The 26,125-nt window shown below is 49.1% G+C and overlaps 2 protein-coding genes and 1 long non-coding RNA gene across 7 annotated transcripts in view; 1 reads left to right on the top strand and 2 right to left on the bottom strand.

The window, feature by feature from the left end:
* The window catches only part of DNAJB14 (DnaJ heat shock protein family (Hsp40) member B14), a 28,388-nt gene extending 23,787 nt beyond the window's left edge, over window positions 1–4,601 (bottom strand). For 3 of the 5 annotated variants that reach the window (XR_008233330.1, XM_052775635.1, XM_052775665.1), the window contains exon 1: window positions 4,349–4,601. Coding sequence is in view for 2 of the 5 variants with exons in the window: in XM_052775635.1 (XP_052631595.1) it covers window positions 4,349–4,481 (133 nt within the window). In the remaining 3 variants the exon portion in view is untranslated. Of the gene's footprint in view, window positions 1–2,215; window positions 2,347–3,178; window positions 3,317–4,348 lie in introns of those variants that run through there. The other 2 variants (XM_052775655.1, XM_052775647.1) reach the window with 2 other exon arrangements.
* Window positions 4,602–6,168: 1,567 nt separating this feature from the next.
* LOC128136314 (histone H2A.Z) lies at window positions 6,169–8,750 on the bottom strand. The gene is made up of 5 exons (XM_052775624.1): window positions 8,369–8,750; window positions 7,825–7,902; window positions 7,311–7,424; window positions 6,717–6,846; window positions 6,169–6,561 (listed from the first exon to the last, which is right to left on the bottom strand). Exons 1-5 carry the CDS (start codon window positions 8,369–8,371, stop codon window positions 6,500–6,502), a joined length of 387 nt encoding a protein of 128 aa, XP_052631584.1. The 5' UTR covers window positions 8,372–8,750; the 3' UTR covers window positions 6,169–6,499.
* A 2,372-nt stretch (window positions 8,751–11,122) lies between these two features.
* LOC128152471 (uncharacterized) lies at window positions 11,123–24,203 on the top strand. Its single transcript, XR_008238667.1, has 5 exons — window positions 11,123–11,361; window positions 20,939–21,080; window positions 21,247–21,292; window positions 22,276–22,362; window positions 23,462–24,203. It is a non-coding gene; the product is annotated as an uncharacterized LOC128152471 (long non-coding RNA).
* Window positions 24,204–26,125: the final 1,922 nt, after the last annotated feature.

Here is a 26,125-nt window from a genome sequence, read left to right as displayed (position 1 = left end):
AGAAAACCAAATTATTCTTTTTCTATCCCATGATGTTTGATATTTAATAACGGTATCACATGGGATCCTACAGAATGTGTGACCCTGACTTACCCTCTAGAAATAATGCTTACTCAACAGTTTTGCAAATCCTGCCTTTATAGTGGTATTGCTCTAGAAATTCCCTATCCCTGCACTAATGCTTGTGCAAAATCAGTAGTAGCACTAAGGGTAGAAATGCAGGTATAGACAATGGTTTGCATTTTTAATGCCCAGTGTCTCCACAGCAAGTTTAGCTGGTAAGTCTTTTCATGAACTGGTTTCGCTGCACTATGCTTTCAACATTACTACTTCCTAATCACCTTCTCAGACCTCCCATCCCCATAATGGAGCTGCATGGCTGAGAAGACAATGCAGGATGCTTGCAAAAAAAAAAAAAAAATTCAAATTCGTAAGTGTTAAATTCTTAAAATAGCAGGACACAGCATATACAAGCATGCTATTCTTCTACGTTGAAAAAGAAAACCATACAAAGGGTCTGGGGCCATTGTCTTCTTCAAATAGAAGATACAGTTCAGATATTCAGAAACAACTTTGACTCTTCCATGAACTGCTAGTGATAAAACAGGCTGTTAGAACTGTAGTACTAGGAGTGTATTAAAGAAAACTTTCACTGTGTATCTAGGTATTTTAAAATAGGACATACAAGGAACCAAAGACTTATTTTGTTAGCAGGTAAGGCAACGAATCTTATCTCCAAATGTGTCTGAAGGCTCTCTTGTGTGTACTGTTACCTGCTGCTGAATGAAAGATCCTTGCACTGCATTTGATTCCATTATGCATTGAACATGACCCCCACTTTCACTAATGGAAGAACTGTCTAATTCAGAATTTGTACTAATGCAACAGCCTAAAAAACTAAGCTCACGTACTCCTGGAAAGTTTGTTTTTAAAGACAGCATCAGAAATAGTGCAAGAAAATCTTAAGCACTGAAAAATAAAGTTGTCCTTAACATCATTTTCTGTCGTCAACTCCAAACAGAATGGCACCTAAGTTTGAAAAGGAGATCTTGTCCCTTGTTATCTTTAAACCCACTCTTACAAATCTTCTCCAGACAAGCAACTTGTTTCCATTCAGTTGCAAAATGAATCATTAGCAAAAGTCATCATCAGACAACATTTTGAACAGCTGAATTGTAAAACAATTTTCTAGCAGAATGACGTCAACATGAACACTGCTACTATGAAGTCATTATCTAATTATCATTAAATAAGCACTGACCTTACACTTCACACTAGTAAAGCCTTAAAATAGCACTGCCGCAGTCAGCGTATTTCAGGCAGAAGCTTCGTTTAGCAAAACTAAACTTCACTGATGACTGAACTAGTGCTGAATGCACTTTAAATGCAAGTGTTGCCAAAACCAAACCACACATAGTATTGTTTTAGAGACAATAGTTAAAACCTGCTCTCTGTCCATTTATAATCCACTATAACATCAGGAGGAGGAAGCTCCCATCAGTAAAACATTCAGCGCTACCGTTCTCATTGCTTTTATCACTAATGGAACATTATTTGTGAAATGGTGGGCAATTGTTCTCAAAATGATACTAAAGATACAACCTATGAAGAATCTGTGACTTCAGTGAGAAATTAGTATGAACTACCTTCTAATACATACCCCAAAGAGAAAACAAGTGAGCACAGTAACACCTGGGGCTGCACCATATTGTCCTATCACCATATAAACCCAACACATTATGACTGTAAAATAAGAATTTGTGTTAGAACTAAGAGAGCTCACAAAACCTTAACTGTTTCCTTCTCTTCACTGTGTGCTGACACACTTTTAATTATGTAATTAATTACTTATTTTTTTTTCCTCAAGTGGACCCCCCTGCTTTATTTATCTAAAAGATGACAAGGAGATAACAAAGCAGTCATTTTGTTTGTTCTTAGTCAGTGTAAAATGCCAGTTCTAATTTATTGCACAACTTCCAGTTCCTGTCCTGAAAAAAGGACATTCTGTGTGTCCTTGCAGCTTACTGCACTTTTAACAAGGCTATTTAAGTGCCTCAAAAACTTTAAATAAATAAATAAATAAAAAAAATTTGAATGATTTGATGTTGTTTTGGGAGGAAATGGGATGAGTTGAAAAGAATTACCAACCTCCACAGCTAGAAAACTGAAGCACAGGGATATTACAAGTTTACAGAGTCCCCTAATTTCTAAGTACCTAGTTCAAATCAGGCCTAGGGCCTGATTTTTTTCAGTGGTATTAGGGCATCTGCAATTCTCATTAGCTTCAGATGGAGCTTTAACTGCCCACCAGTTCCACAAATCAGGCCCTTGTTTCAAGCTGAATACCTGAAAAATGAAGCACAAACAATTAGCCGTCACTAATGGAAACAGAGTGAAGTGACTTATTTAACATCACAGAGAGATTCTGTGAAGCATTTAGTTTCAGTACACAGTTCCCCAGATTACAGTCAACTACCACAAGACCATCTTCTTTTCACCAGATCTGTACCTCATTTGTGACACACTTTGCTAATTTCCACAGTGAATAAAACAAGTGTCCTACAGACAATAGCCTAATTAGCCATCTATTTCTTGCACTGAATACTTTACAATGGTGGTTTTGTAGTAGGAGTCCTACTTAAAAAAAAACAACAAACCCAAACACTCAAACCATAAATCAGATGGAGATTTTCTTTTTTCCTGAAAGCTACTGTAACTCTTGGAGGTATTAGATGGTAATAAGCTAAGTGAAGCAGACAAGGCTGTTTACTCTCTTTGGTGAGAGAAGCTGAATTGAAACCCTCAGCCTTCCTGCCTCCTGACCAACACAGCTTCCAAAAAGCTGAAAGTATTTTCATGCACGTTATCTTCTCAAGCCACAGAAATTTAGGGGAATATGGCAAACTTCTGCTTGTTTTTATTTCAGAGAGGTACATCACGTAGCAAGAATATAAACAGTGCCACGTTCTTGATCCAAAGCAATGGTTACCTTCTTCCAGGTGATTTATCAGCAACATCCATCCTGTCTTGCAGGAGAGAAAAAAAAAACACCACCACACACAAAAAACCTATTTACTATAAAAAAGAAAAGCACTGATGAGACCTTCGTTTATTGTTTGCATATAAAAAGCAGTCAGGAGATAAGACAGGCCAGAAAACATTCACTGGATCTGCTCACCTGACTTAAAGGCTTCGCTACAGAATAAAAGACAGCGCAGAACGCTTCCAGTCAGGATTTCACTCCAAAGTCATGTTCCAAAAATGGCAAATGCTCAGGCCTTTAGGTCAGTACAGAGCCCTGAAGACTTTCGTATTCCTTCCACGGCACAGACAATGTAAGTGAGAATCAGAGAAACGCAACAAGTCACTGCTGCGTTCGAAGGTATTTCAAGCTGACTTCTGACACTGTGTGACAGAGGCTCCAAGACAGGTAACAGCTCTGCATACACTGAAACCTTACTATTGCTCCTTTTAAAAAATAATTTCTAAACACCTTTTGCTAGAAAGACGCCAATTATTTTTCAGGTTTTAGCACAGAAGTGTCTTAAGACCCAATTAAGTCATGGGGGGAGCCACCGATCCCATTTCCTCTAAGAAAGTGAAACCCGTGTGCAATTCCTACATAGCTACTGTACAACCAAAAGGGAAACGAAACCAAGAAAACCGAAATCAACGGTAAATTAGAGCATGAAGGCGCTGCCCAGTCTAGAGCAGCAGCTCTTACTGCAAGCTGTTAGCAAGGGGTAATTCACGGTGACAGAAGAGAAGCCAACCCAGCCTGTCTCGGCCTGGGGCCTGAGGTGTCCTGCTGTTAATCGGGTCTAAGCCTACTCTGTACGGCTACGCTTCTATCGATGGCCAAGGGGAGAGGGGAAATGCAGGCGAGGAGTCGGGCTGGCCCAGAGCGAACCCCTTTGGCGAGGGGGGAGGCAACCCCGCTCCTCCCCACCGCCTGACGCCAGAGGCATACACCGACGGTGGAAATGCACCTGCCCTAAGCGCTCCTCCTGGGCACTTCCCTCACCGCTTCGGCCTTTTCTTCCCCGCCGAGCCCCGCACGCCGCCGGAGACCCCAGCCCGGGCTGGTTTAGGAGCAGCGTCGTCCCGGCACGGCGCAGAGAACGCACCGCCGGCTCCCCCTCGCCTCAGCGCCTCAGCCTGCGGCGGCCGGCCGCGCGGGCTAAGAGCCCCCCGGGGTGAGGAGACCCCCCCGCCTCCCGCCCGCCGGCTCCGCGGTCCCCCTCGCCCCGACGGAGCAGGGCAGCGGAGAAGCGGCAGAGGGGAGGAGGGACGGCCGCGGCAGCAGGGCCGACGGGGTGCCGGGCGCGGGGAGGGGGCCGGGCTTCACCTCGGGCCGTCTCGGTCGGGTAGAGCTTCTGGGCCTTGCCGAGGAAGCGGAGGGCGCGGTCGCGGTTGCCGGCCTCCAGCGCCTCCCGCGCGATCCCGATGCACTTCTCGGCCTCGTCCCGGTTCCCCTCCATGGGCTTCTCCTTCCGCCGCCTCCGCCCGCCGCACCGCAGAGAGAAGGGGCCTGAAGCCAGAGCGGAGCCGGGCGAGGCGAAGAGGAGAGGAGCGGGCAGGAGGGCGGCGGGCGGGAGCTGCCCTCACTCCGCAAGGCTCATCCCGCCGCGCCGCGCCGGCGGTACCCGCAGCCCCAGCGCGGCGCTCGGCCCCGGCAGCCAGCCCGGCCCGCCGCCTGCTTCCGGGGCGCACCCGCGCATGCGCCGCCGCCGCCGGGGCTAACGAGCGCCCCGCCCCCCCCCCCAGCCCCGGGTCTCCGGCAGCTGCCCTGGCAAGGGGCCGCGCCGCAGCCGGTGCCGGACTCGTCCCCGTCCCGGTCTGGAGCGCCGCCGCTCGGCCGCAGGCCCCTGGGGCCCTGCCGCCGCCTGGCAGCAGCCCGAGGGAGCCGGCTGCGATGGAAAACTACCGGGCGGGCGGCTGCGTGCTACCGCTGCACTGCGGCCCGGGGAGCACCGCGGCCCTTGCGGAGACCGTACAGAAGCGAGAGAAGCCCGCGCGTTGTCATTCGCTAGGGTGCATTAACTATGCGCTAAGGCACTTGTCGGCACCTTGTAACTGCCCACTGGCATTAGCGATCAGACCCTGCCCAGGACCGCCCTCCTGGGAAGAAAGCACCCGCGGCAGCTCCAGAGGACGAGCGCAGTTAATACCGGTCTAACCAACCTCTACAATCTAGGTCAACAGCTTCCAGCTACAGCACTGCAGCAGAGATTTTACCCGAATGGTGTTACAGAAACGGAATAGCCTGTTCACTGCAGAAGGATCTTTATTTGAGGTCTTTCCCTGCTGGAGGAGCAGTTCTGGAAGGCACGGAGCTCACTGCCCCTAGCCCCAGGAACCAGTCTTGAACTCGGAAAGCTGGAGCACAGCTGAGGGAGAGGTGACCAGAACCCCTTTTCCTCTGCTGCTGCTGAGGGTGCTACTGCACAGTAGAAGTTAAAGCTGTAACTTTAACTCTTCATCCTTAAACTCTTAATTGTGTAGTTTGGACACTCATCACCACCCTCAGACTAACAGAAAGCAAGCACTTTCCAGTTCAGATCCCTGCAACCAAGCAGAGGTAAAGCCCACCCATGAAGAAGCAACACCAAGACAGAGCTATTTGACTGCTGCCTTGGAAGCAGGTTTTAGACTCTTCCCCAAAGCTCACACATCAAGCGCCAGCAGAGGCTGCTGCAGTACAGCCCCTGCCTTATGGACATCCCTCCCTGGTCTCTTACGAGATGACAGAGTGAGAGGGGTCAGGCTCTACCATAAGGAAAAATCAACTGAAGTTGTGGATTTCCAGCATCCACCCAGCTTACCTTCTTCCTCCTCCATGACAGACCCCTTTCCCCTCTGAAGGCTGACATCAAGTACAACCGGCCCCAAGCAGCAGCAGCAGCAGCTGCCTTACACCTGCCCTGCCAAAGGCAACTGCCACCCCACACTGCTGGCTCCCTTTGCAATAATGTAACTTTGCGGGATAAAACCCCCAGGCCATTTCACTCAATGGTATTTACCAAGTGCAGTGTTCTAGGACCTTGTTTCCAGACACCCCACGCACAGCTGACAGGATTGTCAGAGTTGCATGTTCTTGGAACAATTCGTTGAGAGCTGCATAGTTGAGACCAAGTGTTCTTCAATTAGTGGACAAGAGACAATCAGTCTTGATATAACATTTATTGAATATTTCCACTCTAGTGGATGAAAAGTCTGTACAAAACCAAACATTTCCTTTACTTAAACCAATCTAAAAACAGTCAGCTCAATCAAAACCCACTACAAATACAATAGCTTCTTTGAAGCCATGGTAACACTTAAATACGGTTAAGACTTCAATGCAGAAATTTGGTTTGTTAGAAAGCTCAAGGGAGCTTTAGCTTCTCAAAGTTACAAAAAGGCAAAATCGTGTTTCACAGATACAGTCCACTGGAATCACCAACACTGGACAATTAAGTACTTAGAGTCCTGAGATAACAAGGAATCCTGGTATCCTTTAGACAGTTTTCTGTTGTCCTTTCTTTCCAATGAGAGACTTGTGGATATGCGGTATTACACCTAAGAAAGAGCAACAATTAAGACCATGTTATTTCTCTTCAACAGTTCTCCTAAACTTCGCACTTTGAATAAAACAACAGCATTAAGCAACCTCTAGTCTGTTCAAGTTCCTGCCACCCGGCTCATCACAAACAGTCAGCAAGCAATTTACATACCACCACCAGCAATTGTTGCCTTAATGAGAGAATCCAATTCTTCATCTCCTCTAATTGCAAGCTGCAAGTGACGGGGAGTGATACGTTTCACCTTCAAGTCTTTGGATGCATTTCCAGCCAGCTCAAGAACCTGAGGACAAGACAATTTTTAAACCGAGTTACACAAATCAAGTGAAACCAACTGCATGGCCTTGGCTATTTTATTCTCTATGCCAAATACGCTATTAGTGACACCAAGACAGCAAACAGTGCCTCTTTCGAAAGGGTTCCTTCGTTTGGAGCTCTACATTTAGTTTTCCCCAAGAACAGCATAAGTGTTTTAGAGCAGATAGGACACATTGTAATAGCACATTTCATAAAATACTTCACACTTCCATCTGTCCTATAAGTCACAGCGCTTTGATCTGCACAAAATGCGGAGCAAAATGTCCCATGTGTATTTCATGGTCTCCTGATGAGGCACGCACTTAAAACTGGCTCAAAGCAAGCGAAGAGTTCACAGCCCAGTCCAAATGGGCAAAATACAGCAGGCTCTGGTCATTGCACCCTTTTGGAGTTGACCATCTTGCTTGCACCCCATTGCAGGAGCGTTACCTCAGCTGTCAAGTACTCCAGGATTGCAGCGCTATACACAGCAGCTGTGGCTCCTACACGCCCATGGCTGGTAGTCCTAGACTTCAGGTGCCTGTGGATGCGGCCAACAGGGAACTAGAAAACAACAGAAGTATGACTAGGCTGTGACGACAGACAGAAAAAGCAAGCCACTACTCTAAACCACATGCTGGGCAACAGAATCCCGGTAGCAGAAGCATAGACTATATTTCAACACTTCAGAATCCAGCTAAGGACACTGTATGCCAAGTTCACATCAGCAACTTCACAATTCTAACCGCAAGCAGTAGCGACAGCCACAAGGAAATTCTCTTCCCTCCCACAGACATGCAAAAGGTCTAAAAATAGTCACACCAGACATTAACAAGACTCCAGTATCAAACAGATCCTTACACCATTCTGGACAACAGATTGTGCTGGTTTCACAAGGCATAACCAACCAAGAGATGGAAGACCAACCTGCCTTTCATTCACCCATGCCCCAGTCTCTGCTCACCTGCAATCCAGCCCGCTGAGAACGGGACACCGCTTTGGTCTTGGTCTTTCCAGAGTCCTTCCCAGCTTTACCACCAGCCTACCGAAGAGATGCGTGAGAGCTGCCGCGCCCACCGTCCCCCCTCAGAGACACCGTACCTGCCAGGGACGGCGGCCAAGGGCCCGCGCCGGCAGCGCCGCGCATGCGCTCCCCTCCTCCTCCTCCCCCGCCCCTCCCTCCCTCCCGCAGGGCGGCACGCGCGACCCCAAGGCGCGTGCGCGCTGCCCGCTACACCTAGCGGCACAGGCCGCTCCAGGGGCGCATGCGCGGCCACCACGCCCTCTCCCCGGCCGCACTAGTGCGCGTGCGAACAACCTCCCCCCCCCCCCCCCCCCCCCGCCGCCTACCGGCAGGTAACGCGCCTACCGGCGCGCGCCGCCTTGCTCCCCTCCCCCGCTCGCGCTCCCACCTCACGCCAACGGCCGCATCAGCTCGATCCCCTGCCAGCCCCCGGCAGCGCGGCCGGCCGGCCGCCCCCACCCCAGCGGCCCCCGCGGCTCCTCACCATGGCGAACCTGACCGCAGCGCCGCGCAGGGGCAGACAGAGGAGGAGAGCGTCCCGCACGCACGGAGCCCGGACAACAACACCAACCCGTCCCGACCCGCCGCGATTCAAACTGCGTCCGCTCCCGCCTTCCCCCGGCGCTTTATAACGGCCGAACGTGCCTGCATCCGGGAACCCCAGCCTCGCCCCTAGCCAATGGCTGCGGGCGGGGGCGGACCGCTCTACCCCAGCGACAACCAATGGCGGGGCGGGGAGGTGCCAGCCTCGCGATGCGGAGTGCGGGAGAGGTCCCCGCCCTCCTTTAAAAGGACAGGCGCTCGGCGGGGGGGCCGGAGCGCTGACGGCCCGGGAGAGCGGGGAGGGAGGGGGCGGAGTCCCGGGCGGCGGCGGCCCTCAGGGCGGGAGGCTCCGCCTGCCCCGGCTGTGGCGGCCGCGGCCTGCCGCCGAGCCGACGCCAGGGCTCCGCCTAGCGTCCCGCGGTCGAGCTGCCCGGCCCGGATCCCCCCCCCCCCCCCCTTCCGCACTCCACCGTTGTTTCACGGGAACGGAGGCGCAGTCCCCGCTCGTCCCGGCCCGGGGGCGCGCTCCCGCGGCGCCGGTGGTGCCTGGGGTGGCGCGGAGCGTCTCCCGCGGAGGAGCGGGCCGGCCGCCCGGCCGCGATCAGGGCGGGCTTTCGGGCGTGCCGGCTGCTGCCGGGCGGGGGAGTCGCTTCACGAGTCTCACCCTCTGAGAGCTAAAGTCTGACTAAAAATAAAATAAAATAAAATAAAATAAAATAAAATAAAATAAAATAACTAAGCGTACCTGGAGCGTGCTGGGAGCCGGGGCAGCCGCCCGCTCGTCGCCGCAGGCCGCGGTGCCGGCCCTCCCTCAGCCCCACGCTCCTGCGCGCCCGCGGCCGCCCTGCCCCGCAGCCGCCCGGCCCCCACTCGCCTCCCCTAACCCGAGGCGTGAGGGCCGGGTCCTGCCGGCCTCCCCCCGTCCAGGGCCTTCCGGAGGGGGAGAGACCCGGCTGCCGCTTTGGGGAAAGACGGCGACGGCCGCCGCTGCTGCCCAGGCAGGGGATGGGGTGTCGGGGCACGGTGAGGTCGCCGGCGGCAGAGGTGGGTGCCTGAAGTCACCGAGCGCCCCAACTCGTTTATTAGGGGTTATTTATTGCCAGGTCCCATGCCTGTACTGTGCCTAGCTCTGCCTCGCCTTTTACTCGAGTTGCTTTGGGTCTGCCGGTTGAAGGCTTCCCCAATAAAGTTAATTGACTTGGCGTACAAGGCACCTCAGAAGCAGCCTGAAGGAGATTACGTCCCGGGCTTGGGATGAGGAGCTCCTACACTGCATTAGCGAAGACACGAGGCCGCCCAGTGCCTTGAATGAGGATGGAGTCGCGTCTGCTCTTCATGATGCTGGGGGCGGGGGGGTGCCAGCACGGCCAACAGCCCCACACACATGCACTGGTTTTTATTTTTACCTCCATCTTATGCAAGGGATGCGTGATTACCAAGGGCAACCCTGCCTCAGACCCATTTGTCTCACTGGATATTTCACAAACTATGGTTAAAAACTGTTCATCGTTAATTTGGTTCCAAATATAACATTTAATTAATGCAGTGCAGATCTTCTCAGCTTGGGCACTTCAAATCCCTGCCTGTATTTCCCTGAAATGAAGCCTTAGCCCTGGTGGTTTTTGGTTTCTTTTTTTTTTTTTTCAGGTGCCATTTTCAGTACAGCATCATTACTTCTACTTCAGGAAAAAAGCAGCCTAGCCATTTAACCTCAGAGCTCAGCTGGGGGTGTTCTCAGTTAAACCACCTCCTTCAACTCCAAAAAAGTAACAATTCATTGTGCTCTTCCAGAACAACATAAATCTCTGTTATCTGAGAGATACCCTATTCATCTGTGAGTATGCAATGCGCCCAGGGAGAAACCCTGGCCCTTCAATGGCTGAATAGCTCTTTAGAGGGAAGACTATATCTGTCATGTGCTTTACCAATCTAATCACAAAACCACCACATTAGATGTTCATGTATTTCCTCTACCTTGATATTGAAAGGGTCCCAAGCACGATGAGTACTCTTACAGACAGACGTTTAATGGGAGATATTGCTGAGGGCATAAATCTGTCATGAGGATTCTCTCCTCGCCATAACTTTTTCACTTTTTTAAGGTCTACAAGAAGCAAAATGCTCAGAACTCTAAGGAGGGTCTGTGCTGATCCCTAGAGCTCCACTTCAAGGTCTTTCCAGCTGTTCAATGAAATAGTAAAGATTTAAAACTTTGTGGCTCTTCTGCTCCTTCGGCTGACCCCAAATACTTGGTCCCCTGGTTACAAAGGACCCTTTGCTCAAGCCTCCAGACAGCCTCAGGCCACGTCGTCAATGCCTTCAACACCCGAGTTTCAGTTCAGGCATTTTCTGTTAGCTGCCGCTTCAGGGTGGGGAGACCTACTTCCAGGCACAAGCACAGAGAGGCAGGACCGAATTGAGAGCAGACACTCCTACATGCAGGAATCTGGCAGTTTGTTTTTATGTAACTGTCTGATGCCTCTGTCTATTTGAAGCATTAGTTGTTTATGTTCTCCTTCAGCAAGCAAGAAGAGGGCTTGGGGTTTTTTTTAAAGTTTAAAAACAAACCTCAAGATTTTACAGAAGCCTGCAGAAGTTAAGATTTTGTTCGCCTTGCTATTTTAAAAATTATTTCTGTCCAAAGTGCCTACAGCAAGGATCCATTTGCCCTTTTCCTTACGGGGAAGAAAAGGCAAGTTGCAGGCCATAGGACCCTCTGGGAACAGCATTTGAGATGTAGGAGGAAAAAAATTGATTTTTTCTCCCTGTTTTCTGTCCACAGAAGTTCTAGGAAGCAGAACAAAAAGGTCTCCTACCAGATGGAGATAATCCCTGCCACAGACCTTCCCCGCTTCCCACGTGAGCTTCCCCGACAGCTCGCTTTGGCTGCACGCTTTCAGCTGCTCAGGGCTCCTTACAGCTGGGATTACGCAGGTAAGGCAGCCTAACACTGAAGGTTAAGCTAACGCAAGGATGTGTATTTACCAAACAGATCAGGTTAGGGACGTGTCAGGTAGAGTACATGAAACTAGCCTCACATCACCCTACGCTAGCTAACAAGCCTCTCTAACGAGCACAGCCTGAACTCCCCCCTGCCCTGATATTTAACGAGAGAAATTAAAACTAACTTAGGTACACCAGGAGCAACCCCAAAGCAACTTCAGACCCAGCTGTGAGCACAAATAACTCAACCTCAATCCCACATACACAAAGGGAGCACTTAACTACCTCTACCTTCCTAATGAAACCAGTACCCCAAGCCTAACCCCCCAAGTGTCTTACCCAGTTTTTATAATGTAACCACCTCACAGGGGAGAAAGAAGATATGCTTCAAGGGGAGCAGAGCAGACTAACAGGCTTTCATTTGTCCAATTAACATTAATAGGCCCCTTTAAGAAGGTGAAAAATCCCTCTAAAAGGAAAGGTTATGGGGAACCTGGTGAGGAAAGATGTAGTCATGTAGTGGGTCTAGAAAGGGAACTGCTGATAGTCGGGCTTGTGTAATGGTATTCATACCCTGTGGTCTCAGTGGCGAGGCGTGCTGGTGTATCTTTTTATTATCTCTGAAGGCCACAGTGGTGAAGGGCTTTGCATCATTTACCCAGCCTTTGTGCCACTGCTTTATTAGTATTGAGTTTTTCTGATGCTTCTCATTACAAGATGTTGTATTTGTACAAAACCATTGTCTGTGTTAGGTATCTTGTGACTGACCTCCTTTCGTTGTAGTACCTTACATGCAATCCAACAGACAGGCTGCTGATATGGTGTTCCTGGACCGCAGGCGCTTCACACCCACCCCGTGAAGCTGGACAGCTTTGCCAGTGGTACGCCTGCCAGCTCTGACCGAGCGCTGTGGCCTGCCTTAGCAGGCTTTGTGCAGGTCCTTGCTGAGGGGCAGTTAGCCTTGCAGCGTGAGCAACCAGGTAAGGATTACCTCCCCTTTGGAGACAGAGGGTTGTAGCTGAGGGACATTCAATCACCTGGCTGTGTTCTCAGAGCATGTTTTTCAAAACATCTTAGGAGAATTGCAGTGTAGTACTGTTTTCCTTTCTACTCTTTCTACTACTTCATATGATTTCCTTGGACACTAACACTCATTTCCACTTGCCTCCAAAATATGGACACATTCTCTAAAGCAGGGAGCACTTCTCACCCCTCACCAACTACTAGGCTATGAACACGGTATTATTTGGACTTTCCCTTGACTTTGTTTCATGCAGCATTTTAGTTTCTGCAGAAGTGGTGGGGATCATCCTCATTAGTAGACTAATGGATGAAGCGCTTGCAGAAAGCTCTTTGTATCACATCCCTCAGGTAACTTGGCAGTTTCTGGATCCTGAACGAGTTTATGTGGGAGATACACACCTAGATGCTCAGCCCTGCTGTGGTATTCCCGGGATGCAAATTCGAGTATCTGGGAAACTTCAAAGCCACACAGGAGAAGGCATTTGAAGAATTCATTTTTTTAGGTGACAGCTAAGCAGAGACAGCTTAGTTTTTAGTATACAGTTTTTAGTCAGAGGTTTTACTGTGCCTGACTGTGACTTAACTCCCTCTTAGGTGAGTAATTCAGTTCGTTGGGTTTTTTTTTTTTAAGTCTGTAACCACTGCTTACATTCATTTAGGCTCTATTTTTGTGGTGAGATCAATTACAGTACAGCTTGTATTTACCCCTGGGGTCCTCCCCCCTTGCGGAAGGCTTCCCTGCTGCCCTTTTGCAGGACCTCTATCAAATAACAGGGTTCTGCTCAGTTGGGTCTCTCTGCCGGCTGCTGTGTTTGGGTTCAGGAAAATCACATCCTCTCTGGTTGCACTGTGGTGTTGTGCATAGTGATGAATGGATGCAACTGTTCGGTTTAACAGATACGTTTATTAATCTGGTATCTGGCAACAGCTTCGCACGTCTCCATAATAGATCTATGGATAACACTTGCATACTGATTTCAGACAGACTTGAACTGCCCTTATATCTATGCTGGTGTTCATTGTACGCTCTTGTATCAGCTATTAATAGTGTCATAATGACTAGTCTGAATAGATTTTTATCTTATTCTTGTTTAGCCAGCTGCAAAAAGAAGCTATAGCTAGTTAGGCAAAATGAAATGTGAGTCTGTCAGAGACAGTGCCAGCCAGAACTCCTTACCCTCATCCTTCCCATCGTCTTACACAGAAACTTATCCTCCCCCACTCTCTTCTTGTTGCTGCGTGCCTCTATCCTCCCTGTTACCCGTATTTGAGCTCCATTCAGTGTAGTAACTGCAGTAACATTTATTTGTGTTGTGCTATAAAGCCATATGCAAGTACCTACTCCAACTGTGTTCAAGTTGGGGAACTCTCAGGGTGGATCTAATTTGCCCTGTAAAGCCTATGCCCAGAGGATGTTGTAATTAAATAGGCTTGTACCAGTTGTAGCAATTTGGTTATACCGATTTCTTTTCCTAAGAAAGCAACCTGGAAAAACCTTTTTGGGCTAATCGCTTCTTGTTGTTTAATCTACCATCACTCCTAGACTAAGCCTAGACTAAAGAGTCTGCATCTGAGGTGGTATTGTGTTTGATTTGAACAGGCGGTGTGCTATGAGCTTGTCTTATTTTGGTTCATTCTTTCAGTAATATATAATTCTTTCAATAACTGTGTGTTTCTTCAATCAGTTTGCTTACTAAAAGATTTAAGTTAATTTGGAACAGAGAGTAGTAAATGTTAAAAACCAAATGAGAAAGGATGAATGCAATGTTTCACATCTGTCTGTCAGTGCAATCCTTTGAAAAGAAAATCCTTTCTTTTCCCTGTGGGACTCCAGCTCTCCCAAACAGCAACTTTGTCCTATTAACTCTTTACACTCACTGTCACCCATTCTTCTTCCAGCACTTGACATCAACCTTTCAACTGAAGTGGAGTATCTGAGCGCTTCTAGCCCTGACCTTACCAATGCTCAAGGAGGGAAAGAGAAACTGTCTGATTAGAGAAATCCTTTATGTGAAAAAGAAACAGGAAGAAAATTGTGTTTTCCTGAACATGGCTGGTTCCAGGTTTTCAATCAAAATGGAAATGGTTCTTCACAACTTGTTCTGTGAAGATGAAAGGGAAAACAGAAATGCCACCTGCCCCTTGGAAGAGCAGAGAGAAAATTTACTGGGGGGCTTGTCCTTTCCTTGCCAAAGTTGTTGCAGGTAGAAGGGATCCAATTCTTTGTTGGCAGGAGGCAGCTACTACAGCCATCATTTGTTTCTAGATTGGCAACCTGGTTTACTTCTTCCTTGTGGTGTAAGTTCATTTTTGTAGAGAAGTAACTCAAGCTCACAGCTGGAATGAGACCCTGTACCACACCTGGCATAGCCCTCACTGAATAATGCGTAATTAATAACAACAGGGTCTCATTTTTAGTTGTCTGCAACAAAGAACTGCAAGCCCCAGGGTCTGTTTTATATTGAGAAAAGTTCCAATTTCACAGAGCTAGGTGAGATGTCAGTATGAATATAACTGTTACCAATACGCCTTTACAAACAACAATAAGAATAACTCAGGAGCTTACTTCTGCCAAAATTTGGGATTGCAGCTATAGGATGGCTCATTCCCAAGAATGACTCCTTGAGAGGTTGGGGTTTTTTTAATCTTTAAATTCTAATAATAGTAGCTAAAAAAGGAGAAGCGTAAGTAGGTATTAGACTCCTCACCTTCTTTCATCTCTTCCTGGCTCTTTGCTGCAGTGAAGGTCCTTCTGCTCTGGACTCGTTTAGAAGTTTCTGAGTTATTTTAGTTTCCTTAATGAAGAGTTTTGCACTTGGAAGCGATTGATCCTGCAGTATGACTATTAATGTCCAATTAAATTTGATATACTGTGAAAATGGTTCACACTTGGACCAGGGGCATAAAGATGGATCTCTTCAACCATAACGGGGCTGTGACTGAGCAAATGAAATTGGCCCAATGGTGGCAGCATAACATAAGAAATAAAATACAAGAGTATGAAGGGTTTCCTCTTTAGTAAGGTTATTAGCCTGAGTCATCACCGCCAAGAGGTATCCTTGTTCTTTGGGGGTGGGGCTGCCTTTAAAACCAAAGCATGCCACTTATCTTGCTGTAAAATTGGAAAGAAAAATGTTTTATTTTTACTGTCAGGCAACCAGGCAAGGTCAGCACTTCGCATGAGATGGCCCTTGTCTGACGGCCATCCGGTTAAGATCCTGTGCTAGGACTTCAGAGCAGGCAAGGCAACATGCATTAGGGATCTTGTGTTAAGAAGAGATGTTCTCTTAGATATGAAGGGAAAACAGAATTTAGTGTCCAAAAGTCACTAGGTGGAGTTACTGCAGACGAATAGAAGCATAATTATACAGCTATGAAATGACTGCCTTTAACAAGTAAGCTCTTTTCTAGCTTAAAAAAAATAATCCAATCCTGTTGAATTTTGTGGGGGTCCTGTATGTTCTGATAATTTCCCAGTTATACATCATTGCACCTTTTCTAATTTTCTCACCTGGGACTCAGCCTGCATGTTCTTGCATTTGTCCAAAATCCAACACATCACACCCCACGTGCCTGTGGAGACCATGCAATTGAAATAACAAGATAAAGAACATTTGCAGTGGTGGGTAACGTTATCATTGCTTGTGAAGCACTTTCCTTCTCATGCAAAAAGCAGAAAGAAAAAAACTTCAAGTTTGTCAAATACAATGATTTACTGGTGGGGGCTTGCAACACCTGGGAGCAGGCTGAAGGAAGACATATTCAGCACAGAGAGAGTTAAACATCAGTGGTTTGAAAGGATTTTGGCAGGAGCATCTTCTTTTCTATGGCTCTGCAAGGGGATGTGTATCCGTCCCTCTTTTATCTTAGTGAAGCAGCTGGGCTACTGCTGCCATAAATCAGGAGCAAAACTAAGGGACAGTGATGGGGAAGACTTATGGCAAGGCGGCAGCGCGTGGTGAGACAGGGAGCAGACCAGGTTAAAATGGGGCGCTCAGACCTCCTGCAGGAGGGAGAGATGGGGAGCGCAAAGCCTGCAGCGTGGCGTCGACGGGAGGGAAGGGGCAGTGCTGGTACCTCCCAGGCAAATCCTTCTCCAGGGGCTGGGACCCCCCACCCCCCCGGCTCAGCATGGAGCAGGTGGGAGGTAAGTGTGGGGATGGGCTCAGGGTGGGAGCGCTGGCACCGGGGTGTTATGTGATGGCCTGGACCCCGCAGCTGGCTGGGCACACCAGGAAGCAATGCCAGCCCCCGAAAACCACCGGTGCCAGGGTGGGTCAAAGCACGGGGAGCTGCTTGCACACAACAGCCTCTCAAATGGGAGTCTTGGAATGCCTTTCTCAGTGCCACTGCCTGGAGCAGACCCAACTGCAATGTCACCGAAGCCTCTGCAGAGCCCCTGGGGCTTTCTGCTCACCAGCATAGGGAACGCAACGCAGGACTCGCCGATAGTTGTTGCAATGCAGAGTTTGGGGAGCGGGGGCTTTTGCTAGCGCAGAGTAACGTGTGGCAACTTCCAGTGCAGTCATTATGGGTGGGATTTTTAGGCATTCCTCTTGATCACCTTTTTGATCTTGATCACCTGGCTTTGGCATATGGGTGATGGTGCAGGTGACACACCGAAGCTGCCGTAGGAACCGGGTCACTTAAATACGCATGCACAGCCTGGTCTGGCTCCCTCACTGCCCGGTTCACTGATGTAGCCCCACCGATACCACTGGGCTTCCTCTTGCTTTAGAGCAGCCCCAATGATGCAACATCTGAAACATGCAAAGTAGTTTCCCAATGAGTCACCACGGAAGAAAAGGGTGGGATGAGCAACCAAGAGCTCCCCCCAAGACTGTAAGGGTGGTTTCAGGCCAGTGGTCTGCTTCCCCGCCCTGCGTGAGGCAATGCAACAAGCTCCCCACGTTCCTGCGTTTGAGGTAGATGAATGCTCGTTGCCCAGCTGGGGTATCCGAGGAGCTGTCAGTTTCAGGGACCGCTGGTACGCTGCGCCTTCGGTCCCTGGTGCCAGCCATGAGGGCAAAGGGCTGCGGACAACCAGCCTGAATGAAGCCCAGGGGACTCGCGCCTCTCTCTTGCATCCCTCCTGTGGGGACATCTCACTTCAGGGTGCCCCCTCTCTGTCAGCAGCTGCTTCTTGAGAAACATCATTATGTTTCCCCTCTCTCTTGGTCTTGGAGACATTTAAAACAGCACAACATTTACCTGAACACAGATGTAGCCACAGCCACAGCAGAGGGCAAAGGAGTATTTTTGCTAACTAATGATGAAAACGTGTGCTAACGTCTCTGCTTGCTGCAGGACTAGCTGTGTGCTTTTAGATGCCTGTTTGGATGTTGGTGGGCAGCCAAGAGAGGACTGTTTGTGGTGCCTTCTCCCAAAGCTGGGATCAGTGCACTCCAGCACTTTGTGCATCTGCCTTTTGCCATGCATAGGTCTGTCTTCCTCACCCTTTAGGAAAGCTTAGGAAAAGAAAATAGACCCCCCCCCAAAAAAAAAACCAAACCAACCCCAAAATCAGATTAGGGATGCTCAGTGGGCCATTTCTAAAGGAACTGCCTGTGAAATGTTTTACTTGCTACATCTGCCAGTGCCTACACAACTGCAGAAAGCTGAAAGCCTCCCCACAAAAACCAGCCTGGGACAAAAAGTGGAGCCAGGAGCCAGGCACAGTGTTACCGCAGTGGTGAGGGTGGGAGCTGCCAGCAGCGGATGGCTGATTGTCACAGACATCGCCACGGAGAGGTGGTGTCCTACAGGGAGTATTCGTGTCAGGATGTACCCCCGTGGCAGTGGTGCACGGTCACAGCCTGGCTGTAGAGATTTCCCCCATGACCTGCAGCAGCTTTCCCACCACATCCTTTCCCCATTCATTTAGAAATAGTTGGTTGGTTGTTTGCTGTTATGTGTAGCAGATCTATTGCAGGTCTGGTACAAACAGCTCCTCCCAAACACCACGTCTCCCACTTCTTTCCCGAGACTTCAGGCAGCCTCACGTGGAACATAAAGGAGATGCCACAGCCGTGAGCAACTTGCAGCCCCCAAACCTGTACCCACAAAAGCACTGCTGCTGTCTCTTACAGCATTGTGCACCCTGTCTCCTGCAACCACCTGAAACATCCCCTGAGATATTCCAGCCACCGCAACAGTGACAAAATAGCATAGTGACAGCGTTATGCAGTGCACGGTCACTGTGTGAAACCAGCCTCTTACTCAGCAGCCTTTGCTCTTCTTCAGAAATGCTGCCCTTCCCTTCACCAGAGATCTGCACTCAGCTTTGCCTGAGCTGGACCCTTAACATCAGCCACGTCTCCAGCAAGGAGCACTTCTTACCATATTTCTAGCCATCATAATTTTTTTCAGGACTATCATTTCCTCCTCTTAAATAAGAGCAAAAGCATTCAGCAGTAACTGGATCAATCTATGACTTGCATTTCCTCTTGGATTTGCCATTGGCTTACAGGGATTTACGTACCCATCAGTGCTTTCAGGCCCTGCAGGTCCCCGTTGCGTTACAGGAGAGCTGTTTTTGTCAAAACATCTGGCAATCATCCTTGCCTGAGCAACAGCATTGCATGAGCTAAATGGGAGGGTCTCAAACAGAACAGCAAAATTTCCTACATCCCTAAGCTCATCAGCCAGAAAATCAAATGTTGGGGCATTTGCATGTCATTATTGCTTACCTATTTTATCTAGTTAGCCTAATTACCTAACTAGGCTCATTTAATCCTCAGCATTCACTAATCCCAATTAGAGTTGGGCCTGAACCAGGACCTGGGTTCCAATTAGGAGATAACAAACTCTTGGCAACCTGCTGCCTCCAGTGGTTGCTGCATCTGATTGTGGTGTGTGGGAGTGCAGGAGCCCCCAGGAAACAGCAAGGAAGTGCCAGACCCACACCACCCCTCCCTTCAAGCTCTACAGAGAGCTGAGAAGCAGATCAGGATCTAAATGTGCTGTTTGCTTTGCAATGGTCTGCATATACATTGTGTGCTATACCCCCCCCAAAAGATGAGGGGGAGTTGGTTTTTGCACCCATCTGTACCAGTTGCATCAAACCATCTGTAGTGGCCAGAGGGGCCCCCAGCTGTTAAAACTCCTGTGTCTCGTCATCCTTTCCAGCTGCTTCTTGTCCCCTTGGCTCATTCTGAGGATGGCATGGTGACAAACCCACATACACGCTGTAGCCCCTATTCACAAGTACCCATAGCAATAAATTATGCCCAGATGAAAAAGCGCCCTTGTTCTGTGGCAGCCCCTGTTACCCGGAGGGACCTCAGGATTTGTTTCTGACTTGGCCGTTGAAATGGGGTTGCTCGTCTCTGCTCTGCTCCTGCATCCACAAGAGAGGGAGAGTGGCATGCAGGGGGCCTGCAGGTGCTTCGGCACGTCCCCATGAACATCAGACCCAAGAGTCCAGCATTGCTTGTACCAAAGCTGCAGAGCTGAAGGATGAGGTATTAGTGATCTCCTCTGGATCACGCACCATTGGCGTGGTTTCTCTCAGCACAGGGTCACACTGAGAAAGATGATCAGCACTTGCCTCCGGTGTTGTTTTCGAAGACTTGCGTCTTCCATCCGGGACTATCCCTGGCCTCTGTCTCCCCGTGTAGTAGGGAAGGGTTTTACCTTCTGCAGTGCTGGCGCCATTGGCGAGACACGCTGCTTTTCCCTGCGGGGAGGCAAAAGGCTCCTGGTAAATTGTGTGGGCAGGAGGCTCCGTGTGGGGCTCCTATAGCCTTTTCCTAACCCCGCTCTTCTTTCCCATGCCAGGGATCTCTGACCCTGCCAGGATGTGGTTGCTCAAGTTGCCAGCTCCTTTCACTGGAAGCTAATAGCTAGCTCACTGAACAAAGAAAATCCAATTTGGCATCAAAAAGCAAACAGCCCAATTCTGGTGTCTCATCTTTTTTTCCCTGCTGGTGCAGTACAGCAGGCTTTTTGCTGATTTATACTTTGGATGCAAGAAGAGTTTCAGACCCAAGGTTGTTTTCCTGTCAGGGGTGGACACTGGTGACGTGTCCTCACTGTAACATGGGATGAAAGGGTTTATGAACCAGGGATGTTCACAAAGGGAGTGTTCACATCTGTATGGCGATGCTGCGGTCAGTGGTGGGCAGCGGTGGGCTGAGGACTCGGCTGCCCAGGGAATGAGGCTCCTTCTGGCAAGCCTCTTTGATGAATTGCTCATGAAAGCCTGATGCTGCCTCATGATTTTTTTTTTCTTTTCTTCAAGTGGACCACTAGAAAATGAAATGATTGTAGTTTCCTTTGCTGTAGCAGAGCTTAAAGCGGTTATTAACTTGGGACCTGACCTGCTGCTCGCTGAAGTCAGTGGCACCTTTTCTGCCAGCTTCAGTGGGTGCTGGAACTGGCTCTTTATAAAAGGTGACTTTGATTTTCTGTGGCTGTGCGAGCCTTTCCTCCCATTTCTCTGTGGGGAATAGCTTCGGGAGGCTTCAGAGCTCAGATGAAATTTGCTGTAGCTGGTTCTCAGCTTCTTTTTCTCCTTGCATCATGACTGCTCCTCTTTTTACAGTTGGCAGCTGTAATCACTGCTGGCCTTCTCCTGCTCTACATCCTGCTGTGCTACGAGGACTTCCATTTCCACGTGGCTCATGTGTACGCTCACCTGGGGTACCCCAACGCCCAGCACATCCTGGGACAGAGGTATTTGCAAGGTAACATTTCTCCAAGCCGTGGCTAACTTGCTGCCGGAGTGCATATAGGTATAAGCCAGAAGCACAAACGTGGCTCTGCGCTATGCAGTACACCACCACACTGCTGCATTTTGGACACTATATTTTATATGCTAACTATGACTTTGCTACTTTGTCTCACACTCAGGAGCTGGAGTGGAAAAAAATGAGGATATGGCCATGCACTGGTTCAGGTGAGGTGCGAAAAACCAAAACCTAATTCCTGCCATGGGAAATTGCCCTCTCCTGGGGAAAGGCTGCTGTGGTGTGGGAGGAGGAAAAAGAGCCAGCAGTGCTTTTGGGGGGACAGTGGCGCTGAGCTGTCCTGCACCGGTGGGAGGGAGGTGCACAGGGCAGCAGCAAGGAGACCAGGAGCTCCCAACTTCTTGCTGTGGGTCAGATGTTTTGCTCTGCTTTCCCCACCTGCTATTGCTATTTCTTAAATCAGTGGGAGGCAAGTAAGTGTCTTGACAGTGAGAGTGCAGAGGGGTGCTGGTGCTGCTGTACAGCCTTTTGGAGAGGTTCGAGCCGCAGGTGGGCAGTGGGAAAAATGCACTGTCGCAGGAGTGGAGAGGGCCAGAAGCTGCTGAGGCAACAGAAAATCAAGTTATGGCAGTGTATTAATTTCCTGCTCTTGGCACACGCTCCCAAGAGGTTTCTGCCACGTAAGCGAGGCAGCTGTGCATTTGCTGCGGTACCTGCAGTGGTTACACCCACAGTGGGAGCCTGGGCTGCGTCCCCTGAAACCCTCCCGCTCCTGCTGAGAAACAGGAAGGATGAGGGATGGGGAAAGTTACTGCGCTGCCCAAAAAGTGAGGGGGGGGGGGGGGCAGGTTGGATGTTTCCTCTGTGACTGCTCATGGTGTAGAACAGCATCAGGCTGCAGGATTTTTAGGGCTGAAATAACTGTGCTTGTGAGCACAGGGGTTGTGAACCAAGAAGGCATCTTTAAGGACGTCCCTACTTAGAGAAACGCTGAAGCATTGGCACCTTTCTGAATAAGGATGTTTCCCCATTCAGGGCCTGAAAATTTTAAAGGGGTCACATTTCAGGACACTGATTTATACATACCTTTTTCCTTCTTTGCTCTTACCTTGCTTTAAAACATTCAAACTCAGGTTTTCTTCTTCCGTACTTTCTCTTACCACTTTCTTTGCTTCTCTCTTCTCCCCTGTAGGCAGGCTGCGGGGCAGGGCCATCCCCACTCCTCCTTCAACCTGGCGGTGGGTGCACTCAGAAACATGACTGTGGCACTTGAAGAAGGGTAACCTGAGCTATTCCTTTTCCTTTCCATTACAGCTGCATTCCCAGCTCCTTCTGGGGAGGGTGGGAACCTGGTGCTGTAGATAACTCCACACATGAAGCTACTCCAGCGTTTCTAATGCCCTCTCCTTGTATTGTCAGTAATGCAGCCCTACCTGTGGCAAGAAAACTGAAAAACTCAGTTAGCCCAATGAGATTTTAAAAATGAGGTGACACAGTACCTAAAATGCCTGTGGTCTGATTACATATGTATTTCCATCTGTGATTTCCCAGTCAAGGCAAGGGACAAGACCCATACTGGTATAGACAAAGCTGTTGAAGCGACTTGTGAATTTTCTGCTACAAAGACCTGTCTTTCTTTCTGGGGGAGCCCCCTTTTCTCTCTCCTTCCCATCCAGCGAGGTCAATGAGAAGTTTCCTGTTGACTGCCCAGAGGTTGGGTTGAAACCATCCAGGACACGTTTCTCTCCCTGACGTGCCTGCGCACACTGCATACCAGCATTCCCAGCGAGGCCCACAGCCAAAGAAAACTTGCCTTGTTCTTTGTACATTTGCTGTGGTGACTCATCCTGGGGCTAAGTGAAGCTAAAACAACTGATGAGTTCCCATCACAGTGAAACCTAGTCCTTTTTTTTGGTATTGTTTTGAGTTTTGAGTTTTTTACATTTACTCCAAGTCTGAAAATTAAAATTGAGGTTAGAGAAAGCAGTCTTAAGCTAACTGAAACTAAAAAAGGAATGTTTGGGCAAATCCTGTGAGTTAAAGCTAGCGCGTTTCATTTCAATCTCCACTGCATGTTGCATGATTAGGCAGACTCATGTATTGATTGGTGAAAGGGGCATGTATTTCAAGAGCTCCAAATCCATCTTCAATTCAACTAAGACAAGAAAATCACCAAACCCAGAATATACATGCTCAGACCACAGAGAAAAGCAGAAAGAAAATCAGATCATTTTCTGAATAGTGGAGAGTTAACTTTACAGATGCTTTCAGATCCAGTAGCTGTGGTCCTCTTATAAAAGCCTTGGTAAATAAAATTTAGCTAGGAATGAACCAAACCTCCTCCTGGATTTTCTTGATGAAGGTTTCATGTCCTTCAGGGAAGTGGAGAAACTCCTCAGTGTGGCAGCAGCCCATGGGCTCCGAGAAGCTCAGCAACTTTTGGAAAACATTCTCAAGAGCAGAAACCTTCACTGAATGACTGCTGCAACACCGATGCTTGTCCAACCTTGCAGCCTTCTGCACTTCGCAACCCCGCTTTTTCCTTGCCGAGTGTCTAGTCTTTAGGCATTTGAATCATTCATCAGGCATTACATTTGCTTTGCACTGGATGTCCATGCTCAGATCTATGGCAGTGATGTGTTGCTGCTCCTTCTCCTTTTGCTGCCTGGCTCACCACTTCTGAACAGCACTGGAAAGGTGGGGTGGAGGAGACAAATAGCCTTCAGGACTGCACTGACAATGGGCACATGAATGTTACTGAAAAAGCACCACCAGTGTTGCACCAACTGATCTGCTAATACTAAGTTAGATCCAAATATTGATCTGGGCTTGATGTGGTGTTGCCTGTGCATTTGTGCTGCGTGTATTTCATGCTCTGCTTATGCATTACAATAAATGATCACGACTGAGGCTTTATCACTGTAAATCAGCATGACATGCATGCATGATGTCATTTATAATAGAAATGACAGTGATTTAATAGAAAATATAAATAATGCCCTCACTTAATAGCTATCATTCCTTATCAATGTTACCCCTGCCATGCCAGTTTTGGGGAAAAGCAATTCAATTTAATGGAAACTACCTTCATTTTCAGGGGGGTCTCGGTTTAAAACCACAGTGGGAGCAATTGCATTTCACGGGAAGTGCACTCACTAAACGAAGATCCGCAGTGTTTTGCTAGCAATAAATTTTTTTCCCAGGGTTGCCTTTGTTGGTGTGCAATCTTTCTTTTTTTCCTACCGTGATTATCCATCTCACTTGTTGCATTACGTGAGGTCCTGCGCTCCCCCCAGGTGCCTGAGGCCACACTAGTGAGTCCGAGACCCGGGGGCTGCCACCAAGGGAGCAAATGGGACAGCAAACCCATGGCAGAGGCCAGGCTTTGGTTGCCAAGAATTGCTTTTGGGCCGTAACTCGTAGGCAAAGGCATGAAGGATTTTGCCCAGGCTCCTGTTTCCCTGTCCGCTCTAGAGCATGAGCCTCAGTATCTTTCTAGGGCGATGCTGGCAACACCCGGGGTGCATCCCGCAGGCACAACATGCCGGCATCCAGCGCAGCGGGGGCTGGCAGGGGCCGGTGGCCGCACATTAAGCATGGAATGGCCAGGCTTTGCCTCTGCTTTGCCTGGCTGTCCCCAGGCTGGGCTCCTCGGGGCCAGCTCTGCATCTTGCTCCCAAGAGGAGAGGACAGAGCGGAGGAGACCTGGGGCCTGGCCATCCTTCTGCCTCCCCCAGCTCGTCCCCGGCAGCACCTCCTGCAGACCAACGCTCTCTGCAGTGCAGCCGCCTGCTCCCCCCCACTCGCTTTTCTCCTTTCTCTTTCCCTTCTGCACTCCCTCCCACGCATCCCTTTATTAAATCTGGTACCACAAAACTTGCAGCAGAGCAGAGCACCAGCCGAGTTTCTCTCTTCCCTCCCCCTCAAACAGAAAAGCAAGACAGCGTTTGCCAACTCAAAAAGGAGCTTATTTCCATGGCCTCTGCTGTGGCTGCAGACTGGGGCCCCGAGCCAGGACCCTTCAAAGGCAGGGGAATATTTCCCTTGAAGTGAGGCTAGGGCTGCATCATGTCTCATACATGCTTTTTTTTTCTCATACAGTAAACATGCATGAGCTGTAGCTCCTGATTTGGAAACTAGACCTATGCTATATGTCTTGTATATAGAGAGATGCACCAGTTAAGTGTCCTGGGCATCCTTTTCAGGCCTGTGGTACCCTCCTTTTTGTGCCTGTGGGTGGAAAAACCTTGTATTTGTCCCTGCAAAACAGCATCCACCAGGTGAATGGCATGAGGAGCTGTGTCAAAAGTTCTGCTGAAACCCACACCTGTGGTGTCTGCTGCCTTTCCTTTACCCCCAAAGTCATCCTCCTTGTTTTCTCCATCCTCCCTAACTACAGCAGCCAATGTCAGAGGGGCATTCAGGCATGGTCAAGGAGAGCCATGCCCTGTTGTACGCCTCCACCAACCGGTGATGGCCGAATTCACACCCCTTTCCTATTGCCACTGGGTCCAGGATGATGCTGTTAGCTGCCCAGGTTTGGCGTATGGCACTACCTCAGCGAGCACCAGGCATACTGACCTAGGTATTTGAATAATGAATATGGCGAGGGCCCTGTTGGCAGGGTCATTGTATTTCACAAGACTTAAGAAATCACCTTTTCTGTCCCCCAGTCAAAGTGAGCGAGCAGGTTTTTGTGTGCTGATCAGTTTTCCCACCTGAACTGTGTCATTGCCCAGCACCAAAATGGGCATTAACACAGACTGTGAGACACTGCAGCTACTGGGCAACAAGTCAGCCTTGAGGTTCACTCTGCCTTCACTTCGGTAGCAAGGTGTAATACCAGTGTGGTACTCATTTGCTGGTTCTTTTGTTCGCTTTTTCAAAAAAGCTGTTTTGGAATATGACATTTTTCCTTTATCTCAGCTGTAGTTTCCTTACTGGTGCACATGGTCTCGTACAATGGGCAAGTGACTTATCATCCAGCGCTTTCCAAGTGGCCTCTTTTTTAATAAGGAGTAGTAAAAGCTGGACAATAAATC

The sequence above is a fragment of the Harpia harpyja genome, chromosome 2, assembly GCF_026419915.1.
Source record: "Harpia harpyja isolate bHarHar1 chromosome 2, bHarHar1 primary haplotype, whole genome shotgun sequence".
Lineage (NCBI taxonomy): Eukaryota > Metazoa > Chordata > Aves > Accipitriformes > Accipitridae > Harpia > Harpia harpyja.
The sequence above is the reverse complement of the archived record's forward strand: the minus strand, read 5'-3'. Positions and strand labels throughout refer to the sequence as shown.